General features: G+C 49.4%; 3 protein-coding genes across 6 annotated transcripts; 1 reads left to right on the forward strand and 2 right to left on the reverse strand.

Moving 5' to 3' along the window:
• The first annotated feature begins 137 nt into the window (after window positions 1–137).
• SAMD15 (sterile alpha motif domain containing 15) lies at window positions 138–4832 on the forward strand. Of its 2 annotated transcripts, XM_068399464.1 has the most exons (4): window positions 138–305; window positions 483–581; window positions 767–816; window positions 3025–4832. In XM_068399464.1, the coding sequence occupies exons 1-3, from the start codon at window positions 147–149 to the stop codon at window positions 770–772; spliced, it is 264 nt and encodes an 87-aa protein (XP_068255565.1). In that variant the 5' UTR covers window positions 138–146; the 3' UTR covers window positions 773–816; window positions 3025–4832. The 2 variants fall into 2 exon arrangements, with proteins under 2 accessions (XP_068255565.1, XP_068255564.1); XM_068399463.1 differs by lacking the exon at window positions 767–816.
• Window positions 4110–11524, reverse strand: NOXRED1 (NADP dependent oxidoreductase domain containing 1). Its single transcript, XM_068397375.1, is given in 10 exon segments — window positions 4110–4147; window positions 4652–4845; window positions 5483–5705; window positions 6550–6635; window positions 6637–6708; window positions 8063–8239; window positions 9321–9350; window positions 9352–9495; window positions 10533–10732; window positions 11510–11524. Coding segments are annotated over 10 exon segments (1179 nt in total).
• An 878-nt stretch (window positions 11525–12402) lies between these two features.
• VIPAS39 (VPS33B interacting protein, apical-basolateral polarity regulator, spe-39 homolog) lies at window positions 12403–26792 on the reverse strand. 3 transcript variants are annotated; one of them, XM_068398101.1, is made up of 20 exons: window positions 26680–26791; window positions 26308–26400; window positions 25707–25806; window positions 24254–24397; window positions 23215–23253; window positions 22808–22872; window positions 19947–20003; window positions 18919–19011; window positions 18219–18252; window positions 17669–17771; window positions 17553–17580; window positions 17296–17369; window positions 16656–16731; window positions 16215–16349; window positions 15616–15657; window positions 15126–15215; window positions 14671–14757; window positions 14036–14125; window positions 13625–13729; window positions 12403–13351 (listed from the first exon to the last, which is right to left on the reverse strand). In XM_068398101.1, the coding sequence occupies exons 2-20, from the start codon at window positions 26398–26400 to the stop codon at window positions 13331–13333; spliced, it is 1476 nt and encodes a 491-aa protein (XP_068254202.1). In that variant the 5' UTR covers window positions 26680–26791; the 3' UTR covers window positions 12403–13330. The 3 variants fall into 3 exon arrangements, with proteins under 3 accessions (XP_068254202.1, XP_068254201.1, XP_068254203.1); XM_068398100.1 differs by having other exon boundaries at window positions 26531–26791; XM_068398102.1 differs by lacking the exon at window positions 15126–15215 and having other exon boundaries at window positions 26531–26792.
• Between the last annotated feature and the right edge of the window lie 3 nt (window positions 26793–26795).

Raw genomic sequence — 26795 nt, forward strand, 5'->3', positions numbered from 1 at the left:
GCTACCCCGCGCGGCAACGCAGCCGGCTTTGTAGGCTGATGGCATGGAGGGAGGGGCGGAAGGGAAATCGAGGTGCACCTCGAGGAAGTGGCGGTTGCCATGGGCCCGGAAGGACGCGTTACCGTGGCGGCCTGGGGACTGCGCCGATGGAGCCGAGCCCGGGGCCCGTGGGGCCGGGGGCGGCCGAGGGGCCGGAGCCCGAGCCCGAGGGCGCGGGGACTCCGGTGTCCGCCAGCCCCTTCCTGGCCTGGAGCGCCGCGGAGGTGGCTGAGTGGGTGGCGCAGCTCGGCTTCCCCCAGTACGAGGTGCGGGGCTGCGGGCCCGGCCGTGAGCCCCGCCCTCGCCGCCGCCTGAACCAGTGGCCCTGAACTCTGTGTGTGAGTGTGTGTGAGCGTGTGTGAGCGGCGAGGGGGGGGCGGTAGTGGCCGAGGGCGACCCGCTGCCCGCGGCCCACCCGCCTTTCTCTCCGCTTCCCTGCCCAGGAGTGCTTCAGGGCCAACGGCATCACCGGCCGCCGCCTCATCCACGCGAACTGCTCCAGCCTGCCCGCCATGGGCGTCACGGACTTCGGCCACATGCAGGTACGGCCGGCTGCAGGTCCCGGAGCTCCCTCCCCAGCCCCTGGGAGCCCAGCTCTGACTCTTTTCGCTTGCAAGCAAGCTAGGCTATAGCCTGTCCTCCCAGGCAGATTGCTTATTCAAAGAGTGAGCCTGAAACTGGGCAAATTTGTGGAGCCAAACAGTTAACGTTTCTTGAGTCTTTTCAGGTGTAAATCCTTAGCTGGATGGAGATCACAGGCTTCCTCTCTGGGACACCGTAAGTGCATCAGAAGTGCTTAGCCTTTCTTTAAGCCTATGTTGCTCCTCTTGCCCCATGAAATTGCTTAGCAAGATGGATGTGCCTTTCTTAGATATCCCTCAGAATTCCTTTACAGTAATTTTCCACTTACTGATTGGTAGAACTTCTAAAAATCTAGTCAGATTTAACCTGCAGCAATCGAGCCACTGATCTCAAGCAGCAGAAGGGCAATTTGTTATTATTTCCTTGTTGTACACTTTGCTGAACACAAACAGCATCTCTATCTCCTCCTCATTTTATAGACTTGCAATTGTCTGGTCATTTTCCTTCCAAACCCACATCTTTTCTTTAACAAACACTGATAGTTAAGCTAACTAGACTGAAGTTCAGGACCACAGTCTGGCCTTCCAAAGCTTAATGAAGGTTCGTAAAATAAGCAAGCTGACTTAAATCTCATTACCCTCCTTCCCCTCCCTAATGGAAACCACAGAGGGACTCAGGGCTGCATTTTCACAGCCACATCATTTGTTTTGCATCATGATTTAAAGTTGCTTTCCCCAGAGGACACAAGGTAGAAGTTCAAATAACCAGGAAGAGAGAAAAATCTTTATGGTCCAACGACTAGAGTATGAGCACTGTTTGTTTTATTCTAGAGCACCAAAAAGTAATTTCTCCATAGTTCTGTCTGGCTGCACAATCTTAACTGTTTGTTTGAAACTAAATATGCCACAAAAAACTTTGACTAGTGCCACGACTTTGCCTGTTCTCTGGAGGAGAAGGCATCAGATTACAACGCTTCGTTTTTCAGACAGCAGCCCTTCAAGAGTATGTCTAGTACAAGCAGATGCAGCCTTTATAGTCATTTGCACTTACCAAAGATGGCAAGAATTTCATAGGCTTTGTAAGCCTCACCTCCTCATTGGGATATAGGGATTACGTATGGTGGTAGTTTAACTGCTGAGAAACACTAAGACACAGGTTAAAGACACCAACTGTAACCCATTCTTCCTCTTATAGAAACTGAAATTCCTCAGGGCTAGGATAAGCGATAGCCAGCATACTGCAGCAAGCCTGGAAATGAGACTATCTCTGTAGTGTTTTCCAAAGCTTGCAAGTGAATTTGGAACATCTCACAGACTTCAGTGGAACCTAGATGTTCTTGAAGATTGTGCCCTATCCTCCTAGTTATTTGTGTTTTAGAGAACTTTACTCTGATAGAATCCAAGCGTACAGAGCACTGAGCAGGACGTGGCCCTTTGGGTCCTTCAGGAAGTGTGTACTAGAGCAGGTGCAAAGTTAAGGCCATAATCCTGGGCACATCAGCTTCCCAACAAGAAATGTCAACGTAAGGCTGTGAACAGTTGAAACCAAGATAGTTACTATAGAAATAAACGTGATAGCATCAGCCTACTGAGATAGAAACTTTTTGCAATTTAGGGGAAATGACAGTAGAGAACTGCACAGTGAATTATGTGGAAGCTACACGGCACAGGCAAGTGAAGGTACCGCTGGTTTTAATTCCCCTGTACTGATATTTTAAATATCAAAACCACTGAAGATACTAGTCCGATGTTCTTTTGATAGCACACGAAGTAGGGTACTGCTCTTCAGAGTCAAGCCAAAGTTGGGGGAAGGTTTTGAGCAAATGCTGTGAAAGGTCAGTAAAACCCTGTGAATTGTATTTCAAAGCTTCAGTCAAATTAGAAGGTTACATTCTCAGAAGTGACTTCAAGAATAATGGCAAGGCTCTGTTCACTGACAGTTCCAGGTCCAGCTGGCTCAGACAGCCAGTCACCCATCATTTTCTTAAGGAGCAATATGGCTTATCGGTTTAATTAGGTTTTATACCTCTTATGTGTACAGACTCTGTTGTTGACAATATAATTTAACAAACAGCAGTGTTTTTGCATTAGGCAGAATAGACTCCAGCTCATTCACCCATAACTTGTTTGTTCTAGAAGTGCAAAGAGGAAAGCAGAGCTATTTGTGCCACTAAGAGACCAGATGTGACGCCATCCCCTGCAGTAAATCTGGAGAATGAGCGGACTGCTCTGCTTTTACAATGTCTCACAGAGCTCAGATCCCTCTCGACTCGCAAGTCCAAGTGTGAGACTGTTCCAAAATTCAGAAATTCAGTTCTTTTTCCTGCTGCTCTGACACAGAATGAATGGTATTAGCTGTTGCCCTGTGAAATGAGCATTTCTGGTATTTTTTCTTATCTTTCAGGAGATTTCACGACATGTGCGACTGTTGCTGGGGATTGAGGAGCCTCTTTTCAACAGATCCATTGCCCTCCCATACAGAGACAACATGGGTCTCTTCCTGGAGCGAAAGTCACGATCAGGAAAGAAAGCAGATGCCCTCACTTTCTCACAGTTTATCCAAGAAGCAGGACTGGAGCCCTATACTACAGTTCCTCCTTTGCAAGAAGCCCAGACTGGTGCAGAAGAAGATGCTCTCCCTGTACCGCAGGGCACCCAGAGGCAGGACTAGAGACCTACGCTGCAATTCCACCTTTGTAAAAAGCCCAGCCGGGACAGCAGAATATACCCTTATTCCCTTGCAGTTTGTCCAAGGAGATACAGTTCCACCTTCTCCTGAGTACAGAAAAGGCCATTGCAGCTCTTAGCCATTTGATGACAGCAAACACATCTCCACATTGGCTCTTTTCTGCAGTCCTTCATTTGCTTCCGGGAACTAAGTGAAGCAGAAGCTATAAATCACACTGTACCACTCTCTGTCTTTCACTTCTGCTTCACAGTTGATTAAAAAGACCAAAAAACAATCACAGACATATTTTAATTACCAGTGATTGATAACAACTTCCCTGCAGCTCAAGTGAATATTCTCCCAGACTTTAGTGTCTGTAGACTGGGCTCACTGTAAAGCCCAGATGTAAGATAAATGGGATATACAATCCCTGGTTTTACAGGTGTGGTGCCAGCTGCTGTCAGTGATTGTAATTAAGCAAGGGGCCTAGTCACAACACTCACACAATCCCTGGCCTCACCACAGAAATTATTTCCTGTGAGGCAAAACCAGGCAGTGGTTCATCATAGTAAACAGTACTGAAACATGATAGACGATGGCAGGAAGTATAAGAGAATACCGTAAGCCTAACTAGAGAATTTAGGGAATAAAAAATGCTTTGTCCTGGGTGGATTTGGAGAGAATATCCAGTTACCTCCTTTTTCCTTGAAAGAAGTATCATGTAGTCTGTGGTGGTGGGGTGCATTATCACCAGCAAGGAAGTATGAATAAGTGCTGATTAAAGCCTGGCTCAGCAGAGAGTGCTCCTGACTAAATCACTACTATTTTTGTCTGGCATCAATGGCTTTCTCGAGATCCCCTGTGGAAAAATTTAAAAAAAAAAAAGGACTGGGCCCAATCTTGTTTAGTTATTCACGCCAAAGCTGTAGCCACTACAAAATAACTGTAATTTGGTTTTGTAATTCAGTTTTCTACTGAAACTGCAACAGAAACCTAGTGAAACTGAAGCAGTTCATAGGCCAAGATGACTATGTAATAAGCAAATTCAGACCAAAATAAAGCAAGACTCAGGCAGCCAGGGAAAAGCAAGTTTGCTGAGCAGTCTAGAGAGTGAAACTTGTAGAAGCAACTGTGTACATGGGTTTATTGGCTGGAATATTTTAAAGAGTCCAAGAGCAAACAGTGCTGGTTCTTGCACCCCTCAGTCCTGTGAGGGGGCTAGGATGAGATCTCAGCAAAGTGTTCTGCCATGAGTTGCATTTTAGTTTACGAGGGTTTAGAATCATAGCAGTTTTCTCTGGCATTTCTGAGAAAGTGTTGGAAGCAGCTGTGGAGAATGGACATTTGCCATCCAACAGCACACCAGGCTCCACTACAGCTGAAGTAAGAGATGCCTTGGTGCTGATCAGCCCACACTGGCAATCTGTAGGCCAGTCTCCAGAGGATGCCTGGTATAGTAGAGCAAGATGGCACTGGACAAGCTCATTGTTTTCTAGCAGCTGGCTAAAGGGAGACTCGCTCAGTTGTGCAGCTGTCAAGTCAAACCAGTGGAAGGTTCTGGGAAAAGAAAACAAATGGAACCATTTATGGGCAATAACAGTGTGAAGCAGCTTGCTAATAATTTAACAAATAATGTTTTTTTTTCCAATGTCTGACTATGAGTCTCTTTCTTGGGTCTTTGAGAAACAATCAGACTCAGAGTCTTGGATCTAAAGTGTTCCTGGCATTACTCTGCCATGCAGAGCAAAACTGAACCTAATGGCTCTAGAACAACCCTGCACAAGCAGGAGTCCTTTCCCTCAAGCTGTGTTCCCCTGACTTAACATCCTCAACAGTCCAGTCCATGAACTACCGTAAGTTCGTTACCCATAATAACTGTCCTCTCAAGACATTCCCATAGGAATTTTTTTTCTGCATCCAATACTCTAGTCCTGATCAGTGGCTTCAGACAAACCTGATAAGTAGCCAAACAGGAACTAGGGACAAAATAACTCAGAGATTATATTCCAGGTCTTTTATTGCTAATACATCATCTGAGGCAATCTTCCCTAGCAGGTATGTGGTCATAAGGGCAACACACAGGTCAGCACCTTCCAACCCAACAAGACAGCCCATGTTTCAGCTGTGGGATGAGGCAAGTTTCAGAGCAAAGAGGAAGCCTGGACAAGCAGTATCTCAGCATTCAACCCTTTACTTCTCTTGAGTCACTGAAGAGGCAAAACCTTTGCTGACAAAACTCTTGCACACAAACTGTGGGCAGGAAGTTTTCTGCTCTGCACAGATGGGGCAGCGTTCAGGAAAACAGTGACCACTGAGTAATTTCAATGCCTTCTGGGGAGGCAGGTTCTGCCACATGCTGCTGTTCAGGGCTGTGTAGAAAATGGCCACCAGCCGTTCAGCATTGACTCTTATTTTCCCTGCAGGACAAACAAAATCAAATGTCAATGGCCAGTGTGCACACAGGTATGAAGAGATATTCTTATCTCCCACTCCTGTGAAGAATCGCATTGGCAATCAACCAGAGCTGGTTTATTTGAAACCTCTGATCTAGAATCATTTTAGGTGAGGGATGCTGAAATTAATAGTAATGAGTATAGCTTGTATTTTCTGTAGCTCATTCTCATCAAGTAAACAGTCAGCCACCTAACCAGTCAGCACTCCTAACCAGTCAGCACTCCTAACCAGTCAGCTACCATGGTTGTAGCTGCTTTAAGAGCGTTCAGCAACGCAAGAATTAGAAATGCATGCAGAAGCGTATAATGAAATTGCGGTGGACAGAGGTAGCAGCCGTCAACAGAACAGCACATCCATGGAAACAGAAGTTGTGCCTGAGGGAAGAGAGAAAGATTTTGGACCATGTTCTTGCTCAGAAAGTGTGTCTCAGCTCCTGCTTGCTGATTCAGCCTCAGAGCTGCTATTGTTTCACGAAGGGAAGTGGTAGCTCTTTAGAAACTGGTGGCAGGTACAAGGAAAGCAGCACTCCTGCCAGAAAGGGTGACCCCCCAGGGTGCTAATCAAAGAAATTGGTGAAGGAGACACAAACTGCCTCATTTTGCTCATCCACCTCTTGTGCATGACTGCTATGTCCACTCCAGCTTTACCTGTACAGTGCCAGGATTGCTCCAGGAGGGTTTTCTTCCCCACACTGCACCCCTAACTGAGAAAATCATCACCAGCCCAGACCCAGCCTTGAATCAGTGACAGGGAAACCACCGAGCGCGACTCCTCAGAACTGCCACCAAGTTGGAGCAAAAAGAGGGCTTTTCCCTCGGGAGCTGCAGGGGCACGTTGCCTGCACGGCAGCAGGGCCTCGCAGCGCCGCTGCGACTGTCCCCTTCGCCCCCCCCAGCGACAGGCTCCTGGGCAGGGCACTGGTGCTGCGGCCTCACGGTGGCACTGGGGGGAAGGAGGTGCTGCAACCTGAGAGCGGAGGCAGACGACATGAGGGTAGGGGGAGAGGGAGGGAGAGGGGGAGGGGGAGGGAGAGGGAGAGGGGGAGGGAGAGGGGGAGGGAGAGGGGGAGGGAGGATGGTCCCGGCGAGCCGGGGCTGCGCTGCGGCGGGGCAGGTGCCCGGAGCCGGCGGTGGCTGCACAGCACGGGTGGGATCGTGGGGTTTTAAGGTCCTGCGTGAGGGGAACTCGGAGGAAGCTGCAGGGAATATCCCCCTGCACCATCCATGCCTGAGTCAACAGTTGCTGGGATTCATCCCGTTAACGTTTCTTATAGTGACTCCTTTCCAATAGCCGTCTTAACCAGCTAGAAAGTTCTAGAAAGGTGGCCACAGTAGGATAGTTAATTTTGTCATGTAGTGGTCTATTTTTTTTTTAAAAAAAAAGGCGTGTGTGTGTAAAAATCATCCCTTGCACTTTCTCCCCCAGTGCACATAGGTCATACCACAACTGCAGCGGCACTGGAACGTGTCGAGGTCCAGGTCCCTTCACTGCAGGCAGATTCCCTCAAGCAAGGTCTCTCCTATCCTATCCTGTCCTCTCCTCTCCCCCTTGCAGCTGGATCTCCACTGACCTCCCTCAGCCCTGCAATCAACAGCCAGCATCACCCAGGTTTAGCTGATCGGGGAGAAACAAGGTTTAGCTGGTAAGCAGGAGGAAGCAGTTATCCTTTGCAGGATTTGCAAACCTTTTACTAGTAAACAGCCTCACCCATAGCATGAAGAGCAGTGTCACGTTTGGCCCCTCACTGGTCACCTCAGCAGAAGGCCAGGACTGGCAGGACCACAGAGGCTGGGCACCCACTGCAGTCAGGAGCAGGGGTACAGGTCATACCCCTGCACTCAGAGCCCTTGGGAGAGCTACAGCAGCAGCTTCAAGTGAAACATGATGCACCGGGTTTGCTTTTTCGACCATGGCGACTGCAGGCTGCTTCTTTGCACCTTGTTTCCTGCGCTGTCTCACAACAGGTTGTCTTGCAGCAATAATCTGAGGTCCTGGCAGGAGCGGGGTTTCAATGCCAGCATTGTGTTTGATCTGGAGCTCCCTTCACTCATTTTGATCATGTTTTCAGGTTTATAGCCACAAAGTCTACAACTTCCTCTAGACAAACAGAAAGCTGAAACTAAAGAGTTCCCGTGACTCCAGCAGCTGGGGACTTGGGGAAGTGACTGACTGTGACAAGGTTTGCAATAGTGTTTCACAATAAAGTTGTGAGAAGCAACAAGAGCTCCGGCTTGGCCCGAGCACGCATGCTGTGCTTGACCCATGAGGTCCCAAACAACAGCAGCACGTCCAGGCTCTGAAGTGATGTGGTCCGTTTTACCTGAGGAGAGGGTTGGCAGTGACGAGGCTGTACACAACGCAGGGTTTCTGGATGACAGGCTGAATGATGGAGCAGACGGACAGGACGTGCCATGGGACGCAGCAGAGGAATGTGATGTCTGCCCCGGCCACCAGCTGAGCATTGTTGTAAAAGCACGCGAGCCCTGCTTCTGCAGGTCTGCTGCAGATAAGCAAGGAGGAAGGGACTCGAGCCCACAGAAGCAGCACAGGTAACCGACCAGCACCTCCGGGCGCCAGCAGCATGGTTACCTGTGCTCTGCCACATGCAGGTGAAACACAAACCACCGCTCCCAGGCTGGGACTGCCTGCTGCCTGCCCCAAGTGGCACGGAGGGACTTTGGCTGCTGCCCGTCACTGTTCCTACAGGGCAAAGGGCAGCAGCAGAGGGACACAGAGCAGGCAGCCTCTCTGCCAGGAATAAACATGCAGAGAGCTGAGCTGCCTCAGCTGCCTGGCCCCAGTTCACACAGGCCTTTAGCTGAAACAGCCGAGCCTTAGAATCTGGCTGGTTTTCAAGATCTATAAAAAGCCATTTAATAATCCCTGATTCCTCTCTGCCCTGAGATGATTAGAAAGAGGATTTTATTGTTCCAAGAATCTCCCTGGAGAACTGTTCTCCCCACTTGTCTTGTTTTATATAAGAGTTTACAGGGCAGTTGGCAGTTTATGTGCAAACAGTTGTAACGCTGCAGGCTGATCTCCCCTGGCTGGGTATTCAGAGCCCAGTGAGAAGCTTGTTGGCTACAACTGACGCTGCAGCCATGAAACAAGGTGAGGGACGTCTCCATTTCAGCACTGCCGCTCATTTGGGGAGATGTTTTCTCTGTTGGGTGAATGTTTAACAACCTGGAGCCTCAGTCACCGACCAGGCTCCTGATAAATGACAAGGAGAATTTTGAAGAGCCACAAAAATGGGTGGGACTAAACTAAAACGGGCCTTAAACTAGCCAGTGTTCAAAGAACAGGGTTAATGTCTCCACCACACTCAGATGGGACTGAAAAAAAAAAAAAAGGCAACAACTAAATGTTTGGTGGACAGTGGATTTCTAACCAAATAAAGATCTTTTCTACAACAGCATTCTCTCCTTCTCAATAAAAAAAACCTAGAGTTTCCATAGCTTCAATATTTTTGGCAGAAGAACATTATTTAGTGAGTTCTGCCTGAAGTGCTATGAAAAAAGTGTAGTTAAAAGTCCACATAAGTGCAGTCCCACTTCCAGGCCCAGGCTGGGAAGCACTTACCCGGGCTCTCAGGGCGCCTGGTGGAAACGGATACTGGGGTGTGAAGCCCAGCTCAGCTTCAGGAACGCTTGGGCCAGCTGCTTCCCAAGGTGGCCCCTGCCAATAATCCCGACCTTCAGGCCATGGCTGTGCCCCAAGGAAGTCGGCAAACCCTTCTCACTCCCGCTCTGCCTGGGGAAGCAGAGAAGCTGGCATCAGCCCAGTGTGAGCCACGGTTTGCCCAGACCATGTGCAGTCCTGCCCTTCCAGAGAGGGTCCTGTGCCATGTGTCCAGATAGCACATCCCAACGCCACTCTTTGCATCCAGCCCAACTCATGCTTCTGCTCTCCAATGGGATTGCCAGAGAGGCAGAGGCGGATGGCTGCAGCCTGGCATGGACAGCATCTGTGGGGCTTGGGGTTAGACCCAAGCGAGCATGGTGTCCCCATCCCCAAACACACCACCCATGCTGGGGGTAACTGGCTGCTAACTGTAAAGCAGCTCAGCAATTAAGAGCTGATACCTGGCAGACACATTAACCCACACAATGGCCAAGCTCAGGGACTTGGCATGAGGAGGATAGACTAGTGACAGCAGAGGCTGCTGCAGAGAGGGGACGTGGGACAGCACATGCTAGTGGAGGATGATTGGCTCATTATAAATCATATAGACTAGTGGCAGGCTACTACTACTATAGTAGACTAGACACAGGAACAAGTCACAAGCATAGGGCACTACAGGGTTGCTGGGATGAAACCCCAGTTTGGTGCTAGAGATGATCTCCATTCCCTGGTTTTCTCAGGGGAAAACTAGTCCAAGTGATTTAAGACTGACTGACAGTGAGTTTATACAAATGCAGATGTTCAGTAACCAACAAGTGTGGGTATAAACAGTAGGTGAGTTTTTAACCATGCAGAAGCAGATAAAAAGCTAACAAACTGTAGCATTGTGTAGGAATACCTATATAATGCTGAACTTCATACAGAGCTGGTGTAAACCATGCAAGAAACTCCCTACAGAGACCAGCCACCTTCCCCAGTCCTCCCAGTGACACATTCATGCTGTTCAGACCAACACCAGAATGACCAGTGATGTGCCTGTGTCACGTTTTAGCTTGGTAAAGATGCAATAGTTTGGGAAGAGCTTGGCATGTCAGCGGTTCTCCCTGACATGACTGTCACCCAGCCAGCACATTTTACCCACAGTGAGGAGCTCACTTCCTCTTTACCTGAGGTTGTGGAGAAGTTTGCAGAAGAAGATGGCATGGGCACACATGTTCACTGCCAGCCCCTTGCAGTACCTTGTCAGGTACATCAAGGCCTCCTCACATTCTCCTGCTTCATCAGCCTGAGAGGACTTGAAAGGCTTTCTTCTGTGCTCTGGGGGATGCTGCGGTGGCTCTGGAAAAGCCCACCCTCCCAGCTTCCCCTGGTGAAAGTGTGCGATTCTCCGGTAACCGTGTGCTCACCGTGGCAGCAGCAGTGCCCAGGCTGGGCTGGCTGGGCACCCCCAGGGGTCTGGGCTCGCTGCCCGCAGACGTAGGGCTGGTGCCTGCCACACCATCAAGAGACATCAACCAGGACAGAACCTGAGTGGGTGGAAACTTGGGGGCCTCATTCAGGCCACCCTTGTTCTTCACGCCAAGTATGGTGCCGTGTCCCACATGCTGCCTTATAGACAAATATTCTCTGATGCACCATGCACAATCAATCAGACACACCAGCCATGGTATCCTGGTGCTCTGGAAGGTGCTCACAGAGCTGGAATCCAGCTTCTAGTATTGGGGTGTGGAGAACTAAATCACTAACCCCATTCCATGTGTCACATCAGCATTTTCTGTTACAAGTGGTCCTGCTTGCTTGGGACATTGGCAGTGCCAATACCCACGGGTCAGAAGCACTGCATCCTGCAAACCGCACACTGAGGTCAGGGGAGCAGTAGGCACAGCCAGATCACAGCTCCCCTGCTCCCGGCCTTACTCATCTGTATCATTAGTCATACCACAAGATGGTCATCCAGGATCCATGCCTGGAGAATACAGGTGTGAAGATTTATTTTATGGCTTCATCAGATTCCTCCAAGGGTGTGTTCAGCTTCTCCCATTGCTCCCTGACATAAATCCCAACCAGTGACACCATGCCAACTCCTACAACCAAGCAATGTCCTGGCCTGGGGCACGTGGGAGAGCCTGGCAGCAAACCTTACTCTAGCCAACAGCATCCTGGGTTGCCTTAGCATGAATGCTGCCTGCAGGTTAAGGTGATCCTTCCTCTCTAAATCCAGAGTGCTGTGTCCAGTTCTGGGCTCCTCAGTACAAAAGAGAGAGAGACATACTCGAGAGAGGCCAGCAAAGGGCCACAAGGATGACTAAGGGACTGGAGCATCTCTCGTATGAGGAGCGGCCAAGAGCTAGGACTGTTCAACCTGGAGAAGGCTCAGGGGGAATCTTATCAATGTATGTAAGTATCTGATGGGAGGGAATGAAGAAAAGGGACCCAGACTCTTTTCAGAGGTGCCCCGTGAAGACAAGAGGCAGTGGGCACAAACTGAAACGTGAGAGTCCATCTGAGGACAAGAAAACGCCTTTTTTACTGTGAGGGTGGTCAAATTCAGGAACAGGTTGCCCAGAGTTGAGTCATCTCCAGCTGTGGAGACACAGTTCTGGTTTGCCTGTTCCAGGTGACCCTGCTTGAGCAGGACTGGACTAGATGATCAAGAGGTCCCTTCCAACCTAAACAAATCTGTGAGAAAAAAAAACAAACACCAACAAAGAGTGCACAGTGCAGCAGGGAGGCTGGAACCCAAACCTGCCCTCAGACTGGTACATCACTACATATAACCTTCACCTTTGTGTGACCACCCCTGTGGCTGCAAACTCTCCTAAACGTTATAATTAATTCATCTGTGCTGATGGAATCGAAGGTGTGAAATAAGGCACTGCTGCAAGCAAAGCCACGCCATGGTGACATGCACTGTGCTTCTCAGGACATGAGAAAACACCCTGCATACTCACTTGGTGGGAGGTATGATAAATTACTCAGGATTAGCACACAGAGTGACAAAAGTTCTCAGTGTGGGAAGGAAATAAACAGCCCAAGGAGAAAGAGATAGCTTTATTTAAGGAATTTAAGTGAGGTCTGGGAGGATGAAGCCAGCAGTTGCCTGAGGAGTTGTGTTTCTGAGAAAGTGCAGTTCAATCCTTCCTGGCGTAACACTCTCAGAGAAAAGAGCTGCTGGGGCCAGCAGGGTTGTGCCAACTGAGAGGGGTCCCTCCTTGCTCTCCATCCAACCCAGCAGGACTCTGACCAGCTCCACTCTAGGTGCCTATTCTTCCCTGATAAAGGGATCTTCCAAGAGCTGCAGAGTGCCAGCACAAGGATACTGGCAGAGCCTGCCGTCCTGGCTCTCTGCAGAAGTTCGTACAATGCCTCTTTTCCTAGAGTGAGCCAGAACAAACCAGCAAAAAAAACCCCAAACAAACAAACAAACAAAGAGCTTTAAGGTGCAGCTGGTCCCTTCTCCCAACACACTCTTTGATGCAGGGAGAACACAGTCCAGTAGGCTTTACTCCAGCCACAGCCATGACTGGTGATGCCCAAGCCAGCTTGAGTGTTACAGGGACTGGTCAGCACTGTCTGGTAGAGAGACCCACGAGTGTGACTGACCTGTTCCTCTTGCGAGAATAAGCCCAGGCACCACCCAGAGCAAACATAACCTTGCTGTGCCCAGCAACTTCCCTTCATAAACAAAAATGATGCCTGACTTAGAGCCAAGTCAAAGAGAATCGGATTCCAAAAAGAATCAACCCTGGTGGATCAGTACCATGGTTTTGCTGGCTACGTTGGAGCCGCTGCCTTCAACCAGCCTGAATGCCACTGTCCCACAAGCCACAGGCACCCACTGTCGCTGACGAACGTTGATCATGCAATGAGTAGTAACAGAGTTGCTCTGTTGGCACTGGACTAGGTTTTGTAGTTTCCTCTTTCACTGGCAAGGCAACGGCCAAGGAGGCTGCTTCACAGGCGTTCAGTTCTTCCACCGGATTTGCTAAAAGAGAGAATGAGACATGACTAACATCAGTGCTGAACACAGATCCCTCAGGGGCCAAGTTAGTGAGTCCCAGTCCCTGACAAGGACAACTATGGCCACAGGGTATTATTTCTATCAGTTGCACCCTTCATTCTGACACTGAATGCAACCCCAAACATAAGATTAGCTTCCCAGCAGGGATAAAAAGTACATAGGACAGCCATGCCCCTACATCTAATCTATGGCCATTTCTGATGAGAGTCTCTGGAAGACAAAGCAGGCGTTTCTTACCATGTTGTTGAGAATGCTGTTTATTTTCTCTTCTTCTGCAGAGCCTCGCTCCACCTTGCATTTATATGCTGTCAGCTGGATGCGATCCTTTAGATCCCTGTATGTCTAGATAAACAGCAAAACCAGCAACAAGTGGAGTGAAGAGGACACTTCCACAATTAGATGCTGCCCTGTAGATGAGCAGGGCAACTCTTCAATCCCTCCTCAAGTTCCCACCACAGCACAAACGCTAGGATCCACTCTCCTGGCTCACTTGGCTTCCACCGGGAACCATATCACTGCTCCCAGGCCACAGGGATGAACAAACCCCACCAGGCACATGACAGCAGTGGCACATGGAAGTGCACAGGAAAGCTAGGGAGAAAAAGCAGGCTCTTGTCCCATCTCTTCACACACACAGCAGGGACCTACCTCAATGACAACATCATGGCACTTGTATTTGGTGGCAAGGTTCAGCCGTGTCTCCACATCCTCCACCAGGCGCACATACTCCTGCAGCACCTGCAAGGAAAGGAAGAGTGTCTCAGCTCCCTTCTGCAGGTACCTCCTGCCTCATTCTCTCACCCCAGCCACAAAACCTTTCAAGGTCGCTGGTCACACAGTCTTGACCCCTTCCTTCCTAAGGCAACAAGTGACCAGGGCAAGACCGCTCAGGACCCCAGAGGCAGTAAAGCTATGCTTACAAAGCTCAGAGTCCTGGGCTACCTTGTTCCTATGGATCAGGTTAACCATTGCCAGCCAGATTAAGCATAAGAAAAGTTAATGTGTCAAACAAAGGTGGCAATGCACTGTGGGGAGAGAGCTCCCAGACAACTCTAGGCCCGCTGTCCCTCCTGCAGTCAGACCTAGGACTCAGCCCCTGCTACCACCCACTCTTCCTGTTGATGCATGTGTCACTCAGCTGAATGCTGCTCCCACCTGGCAGAGCCAGCAGCTCGGCAAGCTGTTCTCCCACTCCCAGCTAGGAAGCAGCTCACTTGGGGAATCATTCACGCCCTAAATCCCAACCAAGAGCAGGAGGACATAAGCAGCGGTTCCTTGATCACCTGCACAGGAGCATTGTTTCTCTGCAAGATCTCCACCACCCGGTGGAAGCCAATAGGTGCCTTCTTCTTGGTGTAGCCCAGCCAGTTCTGAAACGAGAGCCAAACCCTATGTTAATCCTAAAGAGCAATCCCTCCAGCCACAAGAAAATGTTTTTCCCCAGTGCCAGCAATGTAAGCCACCAGCCACCACATGCACCTTCATGCAGTGGCTGTGTACCCTTTGGTAACAGAGCACAAGGGCAGCCCTCTTCTCTGACCTTGTTGCTGCAGCCAAGTCAGGCCCAGCAGTGGTCTTAGGCAGGGAGAGGAGGAACATATTCCAACACCCTGCAGCAGAGGTGCTGCGCCCTGCTGAAATAAAACCAGTCTGTCCAGTAACTCCAGACCAAGCCAGCTATCAGTAGTAGATATCAGTACTTGGAACTGAGTCCCTAGCAAGGCTTTTTGCAGCTCACCTTGGTGGTGAAGAGGGCATCCACATCATCCCAGGCTCGCAGCTTGGCACGGGCAGCCAGGGCAGTCAGCACATACTGCTTATCAGGAATCTGCAAGGCAGCCAGCTGCAGTCAGAGCACTAGTACAGCTCAGAAGGCCTGTGTGGGTTGGACAGGAATGGCATCTGCCTCCAGCCCTGTCAGGACCCACACCAACAGCCAGGCAAGGAGGTGAGATGCTGCCTGAGGCCAGGGTCAGCACTGCACAGAGCAGGAGGTGGGGATTTTAAAGTGCTGCTGCAGACAGGGCACACTCAGTGGAAGCCTCCACATGGCTCCCACTTGCCTTTCTGAGCCTCCAAAATGGCCCTGCTCAAGGAGGATGCCATGCCCCCCTCCCTATCTCAGTGCTGAGCCCCTCAAACTCCTCCTACCCAGCCCCCTCACTAAATACAATTTGGCTGCCCACATGTTCAGCCAGCACTGCCACAACAGCAGGAGACTCACGTACCTTAAATGTTTTTTTCAGGTTGGTCGGGCTGCTGAACGTTCCCTAGAGAGAGCAGACAGGTCAGTGCAAACTCAGCAGGGCACACCACGGGAGAGGTTCAGACACCTGTTGCAAGGCATTTGCCTCGCACAGGGTGAATCCCCCCAGTTTTTACTGCTTTTTGCTCATGTCAATGGCACAGCAGGGAACAGCTGGCAGAAGAGAGCAACTATCCAACCCCATTAGCACTCTGGTTTGGTTTCCCCTACATCCTCAACTCGTGCACCTCCAGCACTTCCAAGACCAATATCACACACCTCAGCCTCATGGAACTAAATGCCAATTCTGGCTCCTTGGAGCTGTAAGTAAAAGACAGAGGTTTCTAGTTGGCAACTCCTTGACAGGCTGTCCCAGGTTGAGTGTCCCATCTTAGAGCACAAAAGAAAACTCTAAACTGGTCCCAGATGGACAAGTGGAGCTGGGTTCCTCGAGGTCTCTCTGAGGGATGAAATACGACCTCCCTCCTCTTCTTTCCTTAACATGCCCCAGCAGAACCAGCCCACATACTGAGGGCTACAGGGATGAGATGTAACCTTTCTCTTCTCCCACATCATCCTCACCTCAGCCTCTGTGTAGTGGTAGAAACAGGAATAGAAGAGGGTGGTCACTAGTGGCATGTTGAGAATTGAAGCCTTGCGAGGATATTTTCGAAAAATCTCTGACTGCCCAGCTGTCTCCAAGTGCCGATCATTGGCCTGCGGAAACAGGAAGACAGAGAGGGTGAACATGAGTCAGGGCAACTGCCTGACCTAGCTGCGGGGTAGAGACCTGGGGAAAGCGTTGTGATAGTAATGCACAAGCACAGCCTCAAAATGCCATGAAGTCTCAGTATTTCTGGTCACTGGTATTTCACACATATGCCTGGCACAGCAGCTTGGATAGCAGTTAAACTACACTAGCCAGGGCAGGCTGGTTAGATCCAAAGTGGTGTAAGTTAGGGACAGATAGAGATCTCACAGTTAGTCCCAGTTATCTCCTGACCAGCAGGGAAGATTTCATACCTCAATGATGATCTGTCGCTCCAACAGGGTGTAATGGTCTTGGATGTGGGAGGTATCCTCAGCTGAAAATGGCAGCCTGGCCAGACATGGAGGAAGGAAACACTGTCAGCAGCTCTTAAGACAGTACACTTAGAAGGATGCTCTTCTCTACCAAACATGCTCTCCACAGACAGAGATGTGGGGAACACCTCCCATTCTCTCCAGCCCGAGTGGCTAGTAGGTACTCATGCTCCTGCCCCACTGCCCTCACCAACTGGCTCTCTCCTAGACAGGCTCCAAGAGAAGGAAAAATTATGTGGTATCTCTCACAGAACAACCTATAGCTGATGCTACCAATTTCCTCTCAAGTACTCAGGCACCCAAGATTTCATGCTTCACAACCTGAAGAGTCAACAATCAGAAGGTCCCTGAAGCACCTTTGCCCCCAAGTAAGCAGCAAAAGCTGCTGGACCAGCGATCAACACAAATTCTTCCTCTCTGGTCTACGTTGTGTGCACAACACCCCACTCCCACTGAGGCAAAACCAACGTCAGCTCTCAAACTGCATAAGCTGTGGCACTGGGACAGAGGTCTAATTTTCTTTACTACCATCTCCTGTGAAGCACCCACATCCCTCCCACCCTCTTGCATTTTTTCTTACCCAATGCAGCCTTTCAGAAATTCCCTCCTTTTTTCTACATCCTGGATATTCAAATGTTCCCGGTACTGAGACAGCTGGAGGGAGAGGGAAAAGAAGCAGTCTGTTCTCATGGATTTGGGACATACAGGACTCCAGGGGGCAAAATGGGGATGCAAAGCTCTCGCCTGACTACCAGACACCCTGCCACCAGCCTCTCCCTGCCCCCTACACTCCCTCTTCATGGAGGAAAGGGAGCTTCTGCTCCTGGGAATACTCACAGCAACTTCCTCAGTCCTGTCTAGGAACCTGCAAAAGGGAATAAGTAAGCGTTAACTCAGAGGCAGGTTCCTAGCAGCACGCTCAGCGCTGCCACAAGGCTGGGCAAGAGCCTCACCTGAGCAGATCCAGAAGCAACTTCTGCTCACCCGTCTCTTTGAGGAAATGGATTAGATGACACAAGGCCACCTGCCGCACCTCCAGCTCCCGAAACAAGATCTCTACAGGAGAGAAAGATATGTACAGGTGGGTAAAGTCAGTTAGCACTACCAAGCCAGGGGGGGCTAAGCACGGTGCATGGAGTTGCAAGCCATTGGCAGGATTCAACAACCTTATCCCATCTCAAAGCACAGTCTTGGAGGCTAGAGCACAGAAGAGCCCATTCACTATGCTGCCAGCTGAATTAACAGCAGTGTGCTACCCCTACAGATTCATTTTCATTCACCCCATCACCACTACCACCTACCACTGCTTAAAGCTCTTCTCTGGGGCCTTCGTGGGCATCACCATCCCCCCTCCCATGTTACACTCTCTGCAAAAATATTTCGTGCTCAGTAAAGCAGCAATACCCCAGATGCTGTCTTTGTGATTTGCACCCAGTGCAAGAACTAGCCCCTCTGCCCTTAACTGAAACACACTACAGAAACCCTGGCCCCAGTCACACTTACCTCTCCTCAGCGTCCGTTTCAGGAATATCAGGACCTGTGAGCACAGAGAGGCAGCTCTCAGCTGATCAGATCAGTCTTCACCAGAATTAAGACAGACAGCAAACTGGTCAAGGCCTGGGGAAGCTTTAGCAACAGGCCTCTGAAGACACAGCTCTTACAGCACTGAACTGAATTCTGCTACCCACTAGGCACAGGACAAGCAGTGAGCCAGGGCCACAGCTGCCTGGATGCCTGCCCAAGCTCCTGCTCTGGAGCTTAGATAAATGAGACCAAGATTTACAAAGAAAAACCTTTCCATGAGAGTTAAAAAGACCTGGATGAGGGAAGCTCTGACACAGTCCCATTTGCTGCCTGATGCTTTGGAAGCCAGATAAACTGGAGATGCCCCTCATATCTTCTGTGCTGCAATTAGCTGACTAAACTTCAGCCTTCAAGAAGCTGATGCAAAGATCTGTAAGGCTGAAGGATCAGGTTCCTGGTTATTCACCTGACATGAATTCTGCAGAGTGGCAGGAAAGCCAGCAGGAATACGGAACTTCCCAGTCTTATGCGTTGACACTTTCCAGTAACTTCGTGGTTTTAAGTAAAGAACAACTCCCTGTCTTGCAAGATTAGGTGGCCAACTGACTGCATGCACACAAGCACCCTCTGTGGGGTCACCCAGGAAGTCCCAGCCCTATGTGGCCTCAGCAGGACTCACAGCTGTAATGACATTCCCATCATGCCGTGCCACAGCTTCATCCAAGAGCACCAGCTTGTCCTGCAGGGAGCGAAATCTCTCTAGAGAGCAGACCTGGAGATAGAAGAGGTATAAGTAGATATATGGGACATCAGACAATCCCCAGGCTGAACCAAGCCCCAAGGTACTACCTATTCTTCCCCCATGAGCCCTGCAGCAACATGACTAACTGCCCTCCCAACCAGTGGAGAACTTCTCATTTAGCTGAAACCATATGCTGCATGATCCCTGTGAATCTGTCCACAGACGTTGCAGAGTCTGCCCTCATAACTGCCCAGGCTAGGACAGCAGTCATTGTACATTCAGCACAAACACCCTTGTAACAAGGCAAAACTTCCCTGCACACCACAAACCACCAGCTCTGACAGGAGGAGGGAACTCTGCGGAGCCCTTTCCACAGAGGAGACCAGAAAAGTAAAGTTGTAAGACTCTCTCCCTTCTTCTTACCCTGTAATTGTGGCTCCTCTCAGCTTTTAGTTCACCTCAACCTTTGAGGAGACACATGCAGAGTAAAACCACAAGCTCCCTGTGTGCTCACTGCAAACTGAGGCAGCTGAGACTAAGATTCTAGCTCCAGTGTAACCAAGATTGCTTCTGTCTTCCTCCCTCCATTTGCCACCAACTAAGAAGGGAAGTAAAGCCCCACACCCTCGGAATTTTTTTTCATAAAGCAAGCCCCAGGGAGCAGAAAGAGTAGAGAGGGACACAGCAGTACAGATACCTCCTGTTAGAGCCTAACTGAGGCGACGACTCAAGTAAATAATGCAACAACACCCTGAAGGTCTCCTGCTGCTCCTGAGCTAGTGTGATCCCAGCACTGCCACCTGGCAAAGCAGCAGACAGGCAGAGCACTGTCCCTGCTAGATGCTGCAAGCAACACGGATCCCCTCCCTGCTCCAGGAACAGCCAGGAACACAGGGAAGTGTAAAGCAGTTTAGGACAACCCACCCTCCATCTCTTGCAAGCGGGTGGGAGTGGAAAGTCCTTACCTTGCCCCTCTGCATTCGCCTGACTGTATCTTTGGGGCTCCAATCACTGCTGTAATCCTGCCACAAGAAAAATAAAAAGCTCTTGAGCCTCAAGAGGCCAGATCACGCCAGCAGTCCCCAAGCTGCTTTCCACTTGTGCTGGATCAGAGTGATGGCTCATGTGTAGCTTCTCAGACACCATTCAGCTGCACCAGGTAGGTTGTTAGTAGGATGTGTCCCTACAGTGTTCAGGTGCAGATGCTGGGCCCTCAGACTCTGCATGCAGGTGGGGAGGGAAGCTAGAGGCTCAGATGTTTGCACAGAGTCTTTCTATTGCCTCAGTAAGGTCTGTCATCATATCATAGAATCATAGAATGGTTTGGGTTGGAAGGGACCTTAAAGATCATCTAGTTCCAACCCCCCCTGCCATGGGCAGGGACACCTTTCCACTAGACCAGGCTGCTCAAAGCCCCATCCAACCTGGCCTTGAACACTCCCAGGTAGGGGGCAGCCACAACTTCTCTGGGCAACCTGTTCCAGCATCTCATCACCCTCACAGTAAAGAATTTCTTCCTAATATCTAATCTAAATCTACCCTCTTCCAGTTTAAAACCATTACCTCTTGTCCTATCACTACATGCCCTTATAAAAAGTCCCTCTCCAGCTTTCCTGTAGCTGCTGTACATATTGAACAGTAAAGAAAATTTTGAAGAGGAAAGGAAAGATGATAGGAAATTGCAAAACTACAATGATAAAAATATAAGATTAATAAACAGTTACTAAACAGTCAAAAATCTAAGGGAGATTCCTTTGACTAGTGGTGGTTATTCTTGCCAAAGAATCAGTAATGCATAGTCCTGAGAATGTTGAAAGAGGTTGTTCCTACAAAAATAACAAAAAAGGGGAAGTGAAAGGTCTTTCTGCTCTATAGTTTGAGAACTTTGTAAAACTGAAAGGCTTGTGGAAGCTACATCAAACACTTAGCAGCTTCAGAAGGTGCATTTTCTGATTCCTACATAATCATACTTCTGTCATACCATATCACCTTATTATATTGGTACAATACCATATCATCACTTTCCAACAATATTAGAATATGTATTGAGGGGATTTTATGCATTGTCACCTTAAGTCACACATATGAAAATAACACACTTTTCTCATAGGTCCTCCCGAGTTTTTAACTGGAAACTGTAAATTTTTAATCCTTTAAGGATGTTTCAATGGCTTTAGCACAGTTAATTTAATGACACTGGGGTAAAATTTAAATTATACGTTTCCCAGCTGTAGGCTGATTATGTCTGCTGTGAACATAGGCAAAGAGATCACAGCCAATGAGCATAACACAAAAAGCACATTAGTGACTGTGTACAGAGACGACAGGATATGGCAGCAGGGGAAGGAAAAAAGCATAGTATTACATCAGATCCAGTCAAATGTTACAGATCTTAATGTTGGTGCTAGTTTTACTAAATATTTTTGAATAATCTGATATTTTAAAATATTTTTTAACAATCAATGCAATCTGAGCACACTGACTGGTCATCATCCTTTGCGTAAAACCCTCCAAAATGAGTAAACCAAAGAAACTTTCCCCAAACACCATGCAACCCTGAAGAGGCACAGGACCTAGTATGAGACGCAGGGGAAACAGAATCCTGGCACGTTTTAAGAGGGCTGTGTAAATGTGTGAGGCGTGTTACGGAAGTTTATGGGAAAGACAAAAAGCAGGGAAAGGCAGGGATCAAAATGAATTGTGCAGGAACAAGCACGGGAAAATAGAGGTAAAAGGGGCCATAGGGTGCCAGTCAAGTTTAAACAAGTGGCTGGTTAGTGTGCCTGTCTGACGGAGCCCTGCAATGGAACACTGCAGTCTGTCTTACATTCTCATTAAATTCTATATTTAACCACCTGCTGTGTGGGTGGGCTCTCTATTCCAAGCATATGTATTCGTATGAACGCTAGTGAACTTCAAGCTCAACCACCCAGTGAGTAGAATAAGCACTCTGAGTACCAGGAACCGGAATGGAACCATGAGCCCTAGGGGCTCAGGGGTCCAGGTACCAGCAACTGGAGGAGACTGGAGTCTGGGATTCAGCTACAAAACAAACTGGATGTCTAAGACCAGCTACTGGAGAGACCCATTGAGCGTGCGTAAGTTTCACTAGTGGAATTCAATCCTGGTCAGACAGAAAGGAAGCTCAGGATCAGGCTTGAGTGTTGTATGTTTATGTATCTGTTGGTAAAGGCATTGGTTTCTGTCTGTGTTAATCCATGTGGGCAGCTGTGTTAGTATTGTGCATGTCTGTATCTGTTGGGAATATGTGCTCAGTCCTGTTACTGGCTGGACCTGGGGACATGGAACCACAACCTCACACCTAGTAGGAGGAATCCACTCAGTCCCCAAATCCACTAGATTCTGCAACACCTAACACTGCTTATTTGGGAGAAGAGCATTCCTGCCAACTGGAACCCCACCTCTGTACAACTCTCTCTGTGCTCTCCCAGTGATTTATGAACAAGAAATTTAGAAGCCTTTAGATTTAAAACATTTAAAAAGCACACGATGCCAATTCAACTGATCCAGCACAAAAGCAACTTATAGGCAAAGCACTATTTAAAAATCCTTTTCACAAAGATTGCTGGGCCATTCATTAGGAGAAGGACTAACTAAGACCCCCAGTCAAGCTCCCTGCTTCTGAGCAAAAGCAGAGAACACCTAAATTACTGTGAGGCTGCATTTTGCAGCTCCCTGCCCTATTCCCTGCATTGCCTTCTGCTGTCTGAAATAGCAATTAATCACTTCCCATGACTACCAATAGAGCAGGAAGTTCTCCTGGCAGTACTCTGATCTCCGCACACTACAAACACAGGCTGCTCACCTTGTACTCAGCTTTCGGTCTGCGCAGCTCTGGAGCGTAGTTTTTAACTCCTGTGTCAGAGAGGGCTGAGAGGGAAAGGCAAAGCTGAGTAGTACATCAAAATCCCGATTCACATCCATTTCCAAACCCACACTTTTCTTGGTTTTTGTGGCAGAAGACCCAAACTCAAGCACCAAATGCCAATACAAAGTTGCTCTAAACCCAACAGTCATCTGTTGTACATAAGCAGATTACCGCAAAGCATCATGCCAACTCTTTCGCTTCTTTGCTGAATGACTTTCAGACCACCCGTTATTCAGTCTCCCTTTCTGCAACATAAGGAAGATGACACTTCCCTTTTTTTGGAAATGCTTTGGTTTACATAAATCTGCACCCCTCCCAAAATGAGGCATGGATTCAAAACTTACCATCTGAAAGGGACTGGAAACTTGGAAGTTTGTTCCGTCCTGAAATCAAATCAAACACTCATGAGAGACTGTCTCTTCACCAGCAACATCTCTTGCAGAGAGAACACAAGCCTAGGTTGCAAGCCAGTGCGCTACAGCCATGCCACTGTAGAACAAGCCACCCTGTATAGTGATTCACGCTACACTGGCATAGCTGGGGCTCACCTGCTTGCAGTCTAAGGCTTTGAAGTTGTCTGCGGCATCACAAACCACATCACACCCCGGCCCTATCTGCCCTCTTGTTGCTAAGGCCAGCAGAGGTTAGAGAGCCTGAATTCACTCGTCTACCTGCAGAGCAGGGGCTCAAGCACACAGCACTGCTTAGGCCACAGCAACATGCACGGCTTCGTTCACCAGGGCTGTGATCTGGATGCCTTTCATTATCACTGTATTATCAAAGTCGAGAGTAAAAAAACACCCCAGAGAAAGAGAGACAAACCAAAAGCTAGTTTGTTGTCTGTCTGTGAGACAGCAGAGCTGAACTCTTGCAAGCTGTGTAAGTCTCCCCATGGCGTGCTGCGCAGTTCCCCCCATAACCAGCTATGCTACCACTGCTGTTACCATGTGTTTGCTGAACCAACTGCTGCATCAACAGCAGCCAGCTAAGCTCCAAATACAGGATAATCAACCTGTCTTGTCTACAGTACTGAAGATCAAATGAGGGCCACATTGGTCAAGCCAGTCCCTTTGAAGCCTGCTCTTTTCTACCATGCAAACAGATTGCTGTACAGTGCTGTGCTCTACCTTGCTGTTCTGTGGAACCTGGCTTTTAAGAAACCATAATCTCCAAAGCCCCCTCCCACAACACAAGAGCATGCGATCTTCTGCACAAGATAGTCTCCAATTTCTGACCAGTGAGAGATACATTCCCACACTGAGGAGAGATCAGAGCTTCTCTGTTTTGCAATACACTGAAGAGAAAACAATTACATAACACAATTGCCCCTTGACACTCTTGAGGGAAAACCCATTTGTCCATATTGTACGTGAGGAACCTCACCTTTGAATAGGCTGCTTAGGGAGTAGGAGGAAACTTGTTTGGGAAAGGCAGCATAGGAGGAAGAGCCCTTCTGTAGGCTGGAATCTCGGCCCTCCAGCGAGCTAGTGCTGCTGGAGGCTGTCTCTTTGATTGACCAGGAGATACCTATGTGCAGACAGAGGTCATTTATAGCAGAGAAAGAGAAAATCAGTCTGTAAAGAATGATCTTATGGCATGGCAGGCATGTTACCACGTGTGTCCTGGTCAGTTCTGCACTAGCACATCCTGATAACTTTGACTCTCAGCACTAAGCAGATGCAGTGCACAGAATCTCAGTCTCGTGTAACACTGCTTGTTAAACAGTTGCACATTGTCCTCCAGAAATGGCTGATTTCAGCAGTGTTGTACAGCTGGTTATCGCTTACATAAAAAAATGCATAGACCACCCAACATTTATATGTTGTTGCATGGGGTAAAGCATAATCCTTGCCCTAGAAGTACAGAGCAAGACAGAGAATCCCTGGCTTACCTCAAATTACAGAAGCATAAGAGCATACCTTCCTGAACACTGGAAAATTAAGATAGCGTTCCTCCCCACACAGACAAAACAGCTATCAATGTGCATATGCTGCTGGCAACAATGCATGTGTCTCCCTCCTGCTTGCTCAAGACACAGTTTTCCCTTCCTTTCACACAGCTGCACAACACACACATTTTAGGACAGGGTGATAGAGCAAAAAAGCCAATAGGTAGAGACCTTGGGTGGGAAAAGAAATGGCCTGAACCAGAGGGAGGAGCTACAGCATAGGACAAGAAGAACATACTCTTTGAAGGTCCTCTGGGTGATCCAAATGTATATTTTCTCTGTTTGGTAGTGGCTAGCAAGTGCTACGTATTCTGTGGATCATGAACTCCAAAGAGCAGCCGACAGCATCGTGTGGGGGGTCATGAGCTCGCTTTCGTCATCACTAGAAATGTATTTGCTTAATGCTTACAACTCCCTTTCAAACTTCAAGCATAAGAGTCAGTCTATAAACACACACTAAGCCTTGGAATATCTCCTTAAAGTGCTGTGGGGACAAAGGACAGAGAACTTTAAATGGTGCCATTTCAGGCAGCAATGTGAAGGAGATGATCGCCTAGAATCCTGCAGGCCAGCTGAGCATGATGAATACCAAGTCATAACCTCCAAAATATCTGCTCTAAGCTAGGCTACACATTGGGAAAAACAGAGTGAATTCCCTCCACTTGTCTGCAGTCCTTTATGTAATTTGGGCTTCTGCTCACTCTTTTCAGTGGATCCACACAGGTAAATCAAGTGGCTCACAACATGACCTGAGGAGACTACAATTAGATTAGATGTGCAGGATTAGATAGCAAGTAGTACTCCTGACCTCGACTAAATGACATGACTTAAGCGGTAATTTAAAACTCCCTCAGTCTCAAGGATAACTTGCAGTACTTCTGCACTTACTTCCCACAGGTTCTCCGCTCCAACTGACCCTCTCAAGGTCGTCATCATCATCATCAACGATATCGCGAAGACTATTCACTGCCCGTTTGGATTCCTTTAGCTATGGACAAAAGAAAGAGCTTGGATAAAGACTACCAGTGTTGCAGAGCACTCTTTGTTTCTTATTACCTTCAAACAATCTCCCTCAGAGCTTTGAATACAGCTTCTTCAGCTTCCACGGCCTCTTCTGGAGGAGGTATTTTACACCTACAGGTGTCCTACAGACACAGCAGCCCTTCCTCACCACTGGGAATCCAAAGGCCACCGACACCTACACAGGCACTGACAGCTCAACCTGCAGGAGATGCAGTTTGGTGCACGGGCGAGGAACCACGGTCCTAATGAGATTTCGGATTAGCTACCGTGGGGGGCGATACGGGAGCCCTTGGTGGCCTCCACACGGGGCAGGAGGTGAGCATCCACCCCACCCACGAAGCACAGACCCTCAGCGAAGCGCAGGGCGGAGGCCTGGGCTGAGACGGACACAGGGGAAGGGCCTGCCCGGGGTGGTGGGTCTCACGCCGGGCCGCGGCGCCCCGGCAGACGCGGGGTCGGACCCTACCTGTGAGAGCTCGTCCTCCTCGTCGTCGAAGGTGAAGGCCCGGAACTTGGAGCTGTGCCAGTACTCCTCCTCGTCCGCCCTCGCCCTGCTCATCTGCAACGGCACCGCGCGGCTGCCTCAGGGGAATCACCGCCCTCGCCCCTGCCCCTCGGTCCCTGCCCCTTGGTCCCGGTCCCGCTTCCCGGCCCCGCCGCCCCTGGTGCCGCCCCCCTGTCCTGCTCACCTCCCCGCGCCCCCTCTCGCGCGCCAGACACGGCCACCGGCAGGGCAGGGGAGGGGAGAGCGAGCGGCTGCCGCGCAGGGCACGCCGGGACAGGGAGTCTCCCCGCCGCGGCCGGGCCCGGCGTTTCCCCACTCGCGCACTACGAGTACCGGCGTGTCCCGCGCCACCCCCGGGGCCGGACTAGCTGTGCCCGCGGGCTGCGCGGTGTCCGGGCTGGTTGCGGAGGGCCGGGCTGCGAGGCGCGGCGTGGCCGGCTCCGGGAGCT

Source organism: Nyctibius grandis, chromosome 4 (genome assembly GCF_013368605.1).
Source record: "Nyctibius grandis isolate bNycGra1 chromosome 4, bNycGra1.pri, whole genome shotgun sequence".
In the NCBI taxonomy this organism is placed as follows: Eukaryota; Metazoa; Chordata; class Aves; order Nyctibiiformes; family Nyctibiidae; genus Nyctibius; species Nyctibius grandis.

Excerpts from the sequence above, each read along its gene's own strand:
- SAMD15 (XM_068399463.1), top strand. The coding sequence starts at position 147 with ATGGAGCCGAGCCCGGGGCCCGTGGGGCCGGGGGCGGCCGAGGGGCCG. Across the intron at positions 306-482 it reads TCGGCTTCCCCCAGTACGAG|GAGTGCTTCAGGGCCAACGG; the intron begins GTGCGGGGCTGC and ends TTCCCTGCCCAG. Across the intron at positions 582-3,024 it reads CGGACTTCGGCCACATGCAG|GAGATTTCACGACATGTGCG; the intron begins GTACGGCCGGCT and ends CTTATCTTTCAG.
- VIPAS39 (XM_068398101.1), bottom strand. The coding sequence starts at position 26,400 with ATGAGCAGGGCGAGGGCGGACGAGGAGGAGTACTGGCACAGCTCCAAG. Across the intron at positions 16,732-17,295 it reads TTTCTGAAAGGCTGCATTGG|GCTGCCATTTTCAGCTGAGG; the intron begins GTAAGAAAAAAT and ends ATGTCTGGCCAG. Across the intron at positions 14,758-15,125 it reads ATGCCCTCTTCACCACCAAG|AACTGGCTGGGCTACACCAA; the intron begins GTGAGCTGCAAA and ends CTCTCGTTTCAG.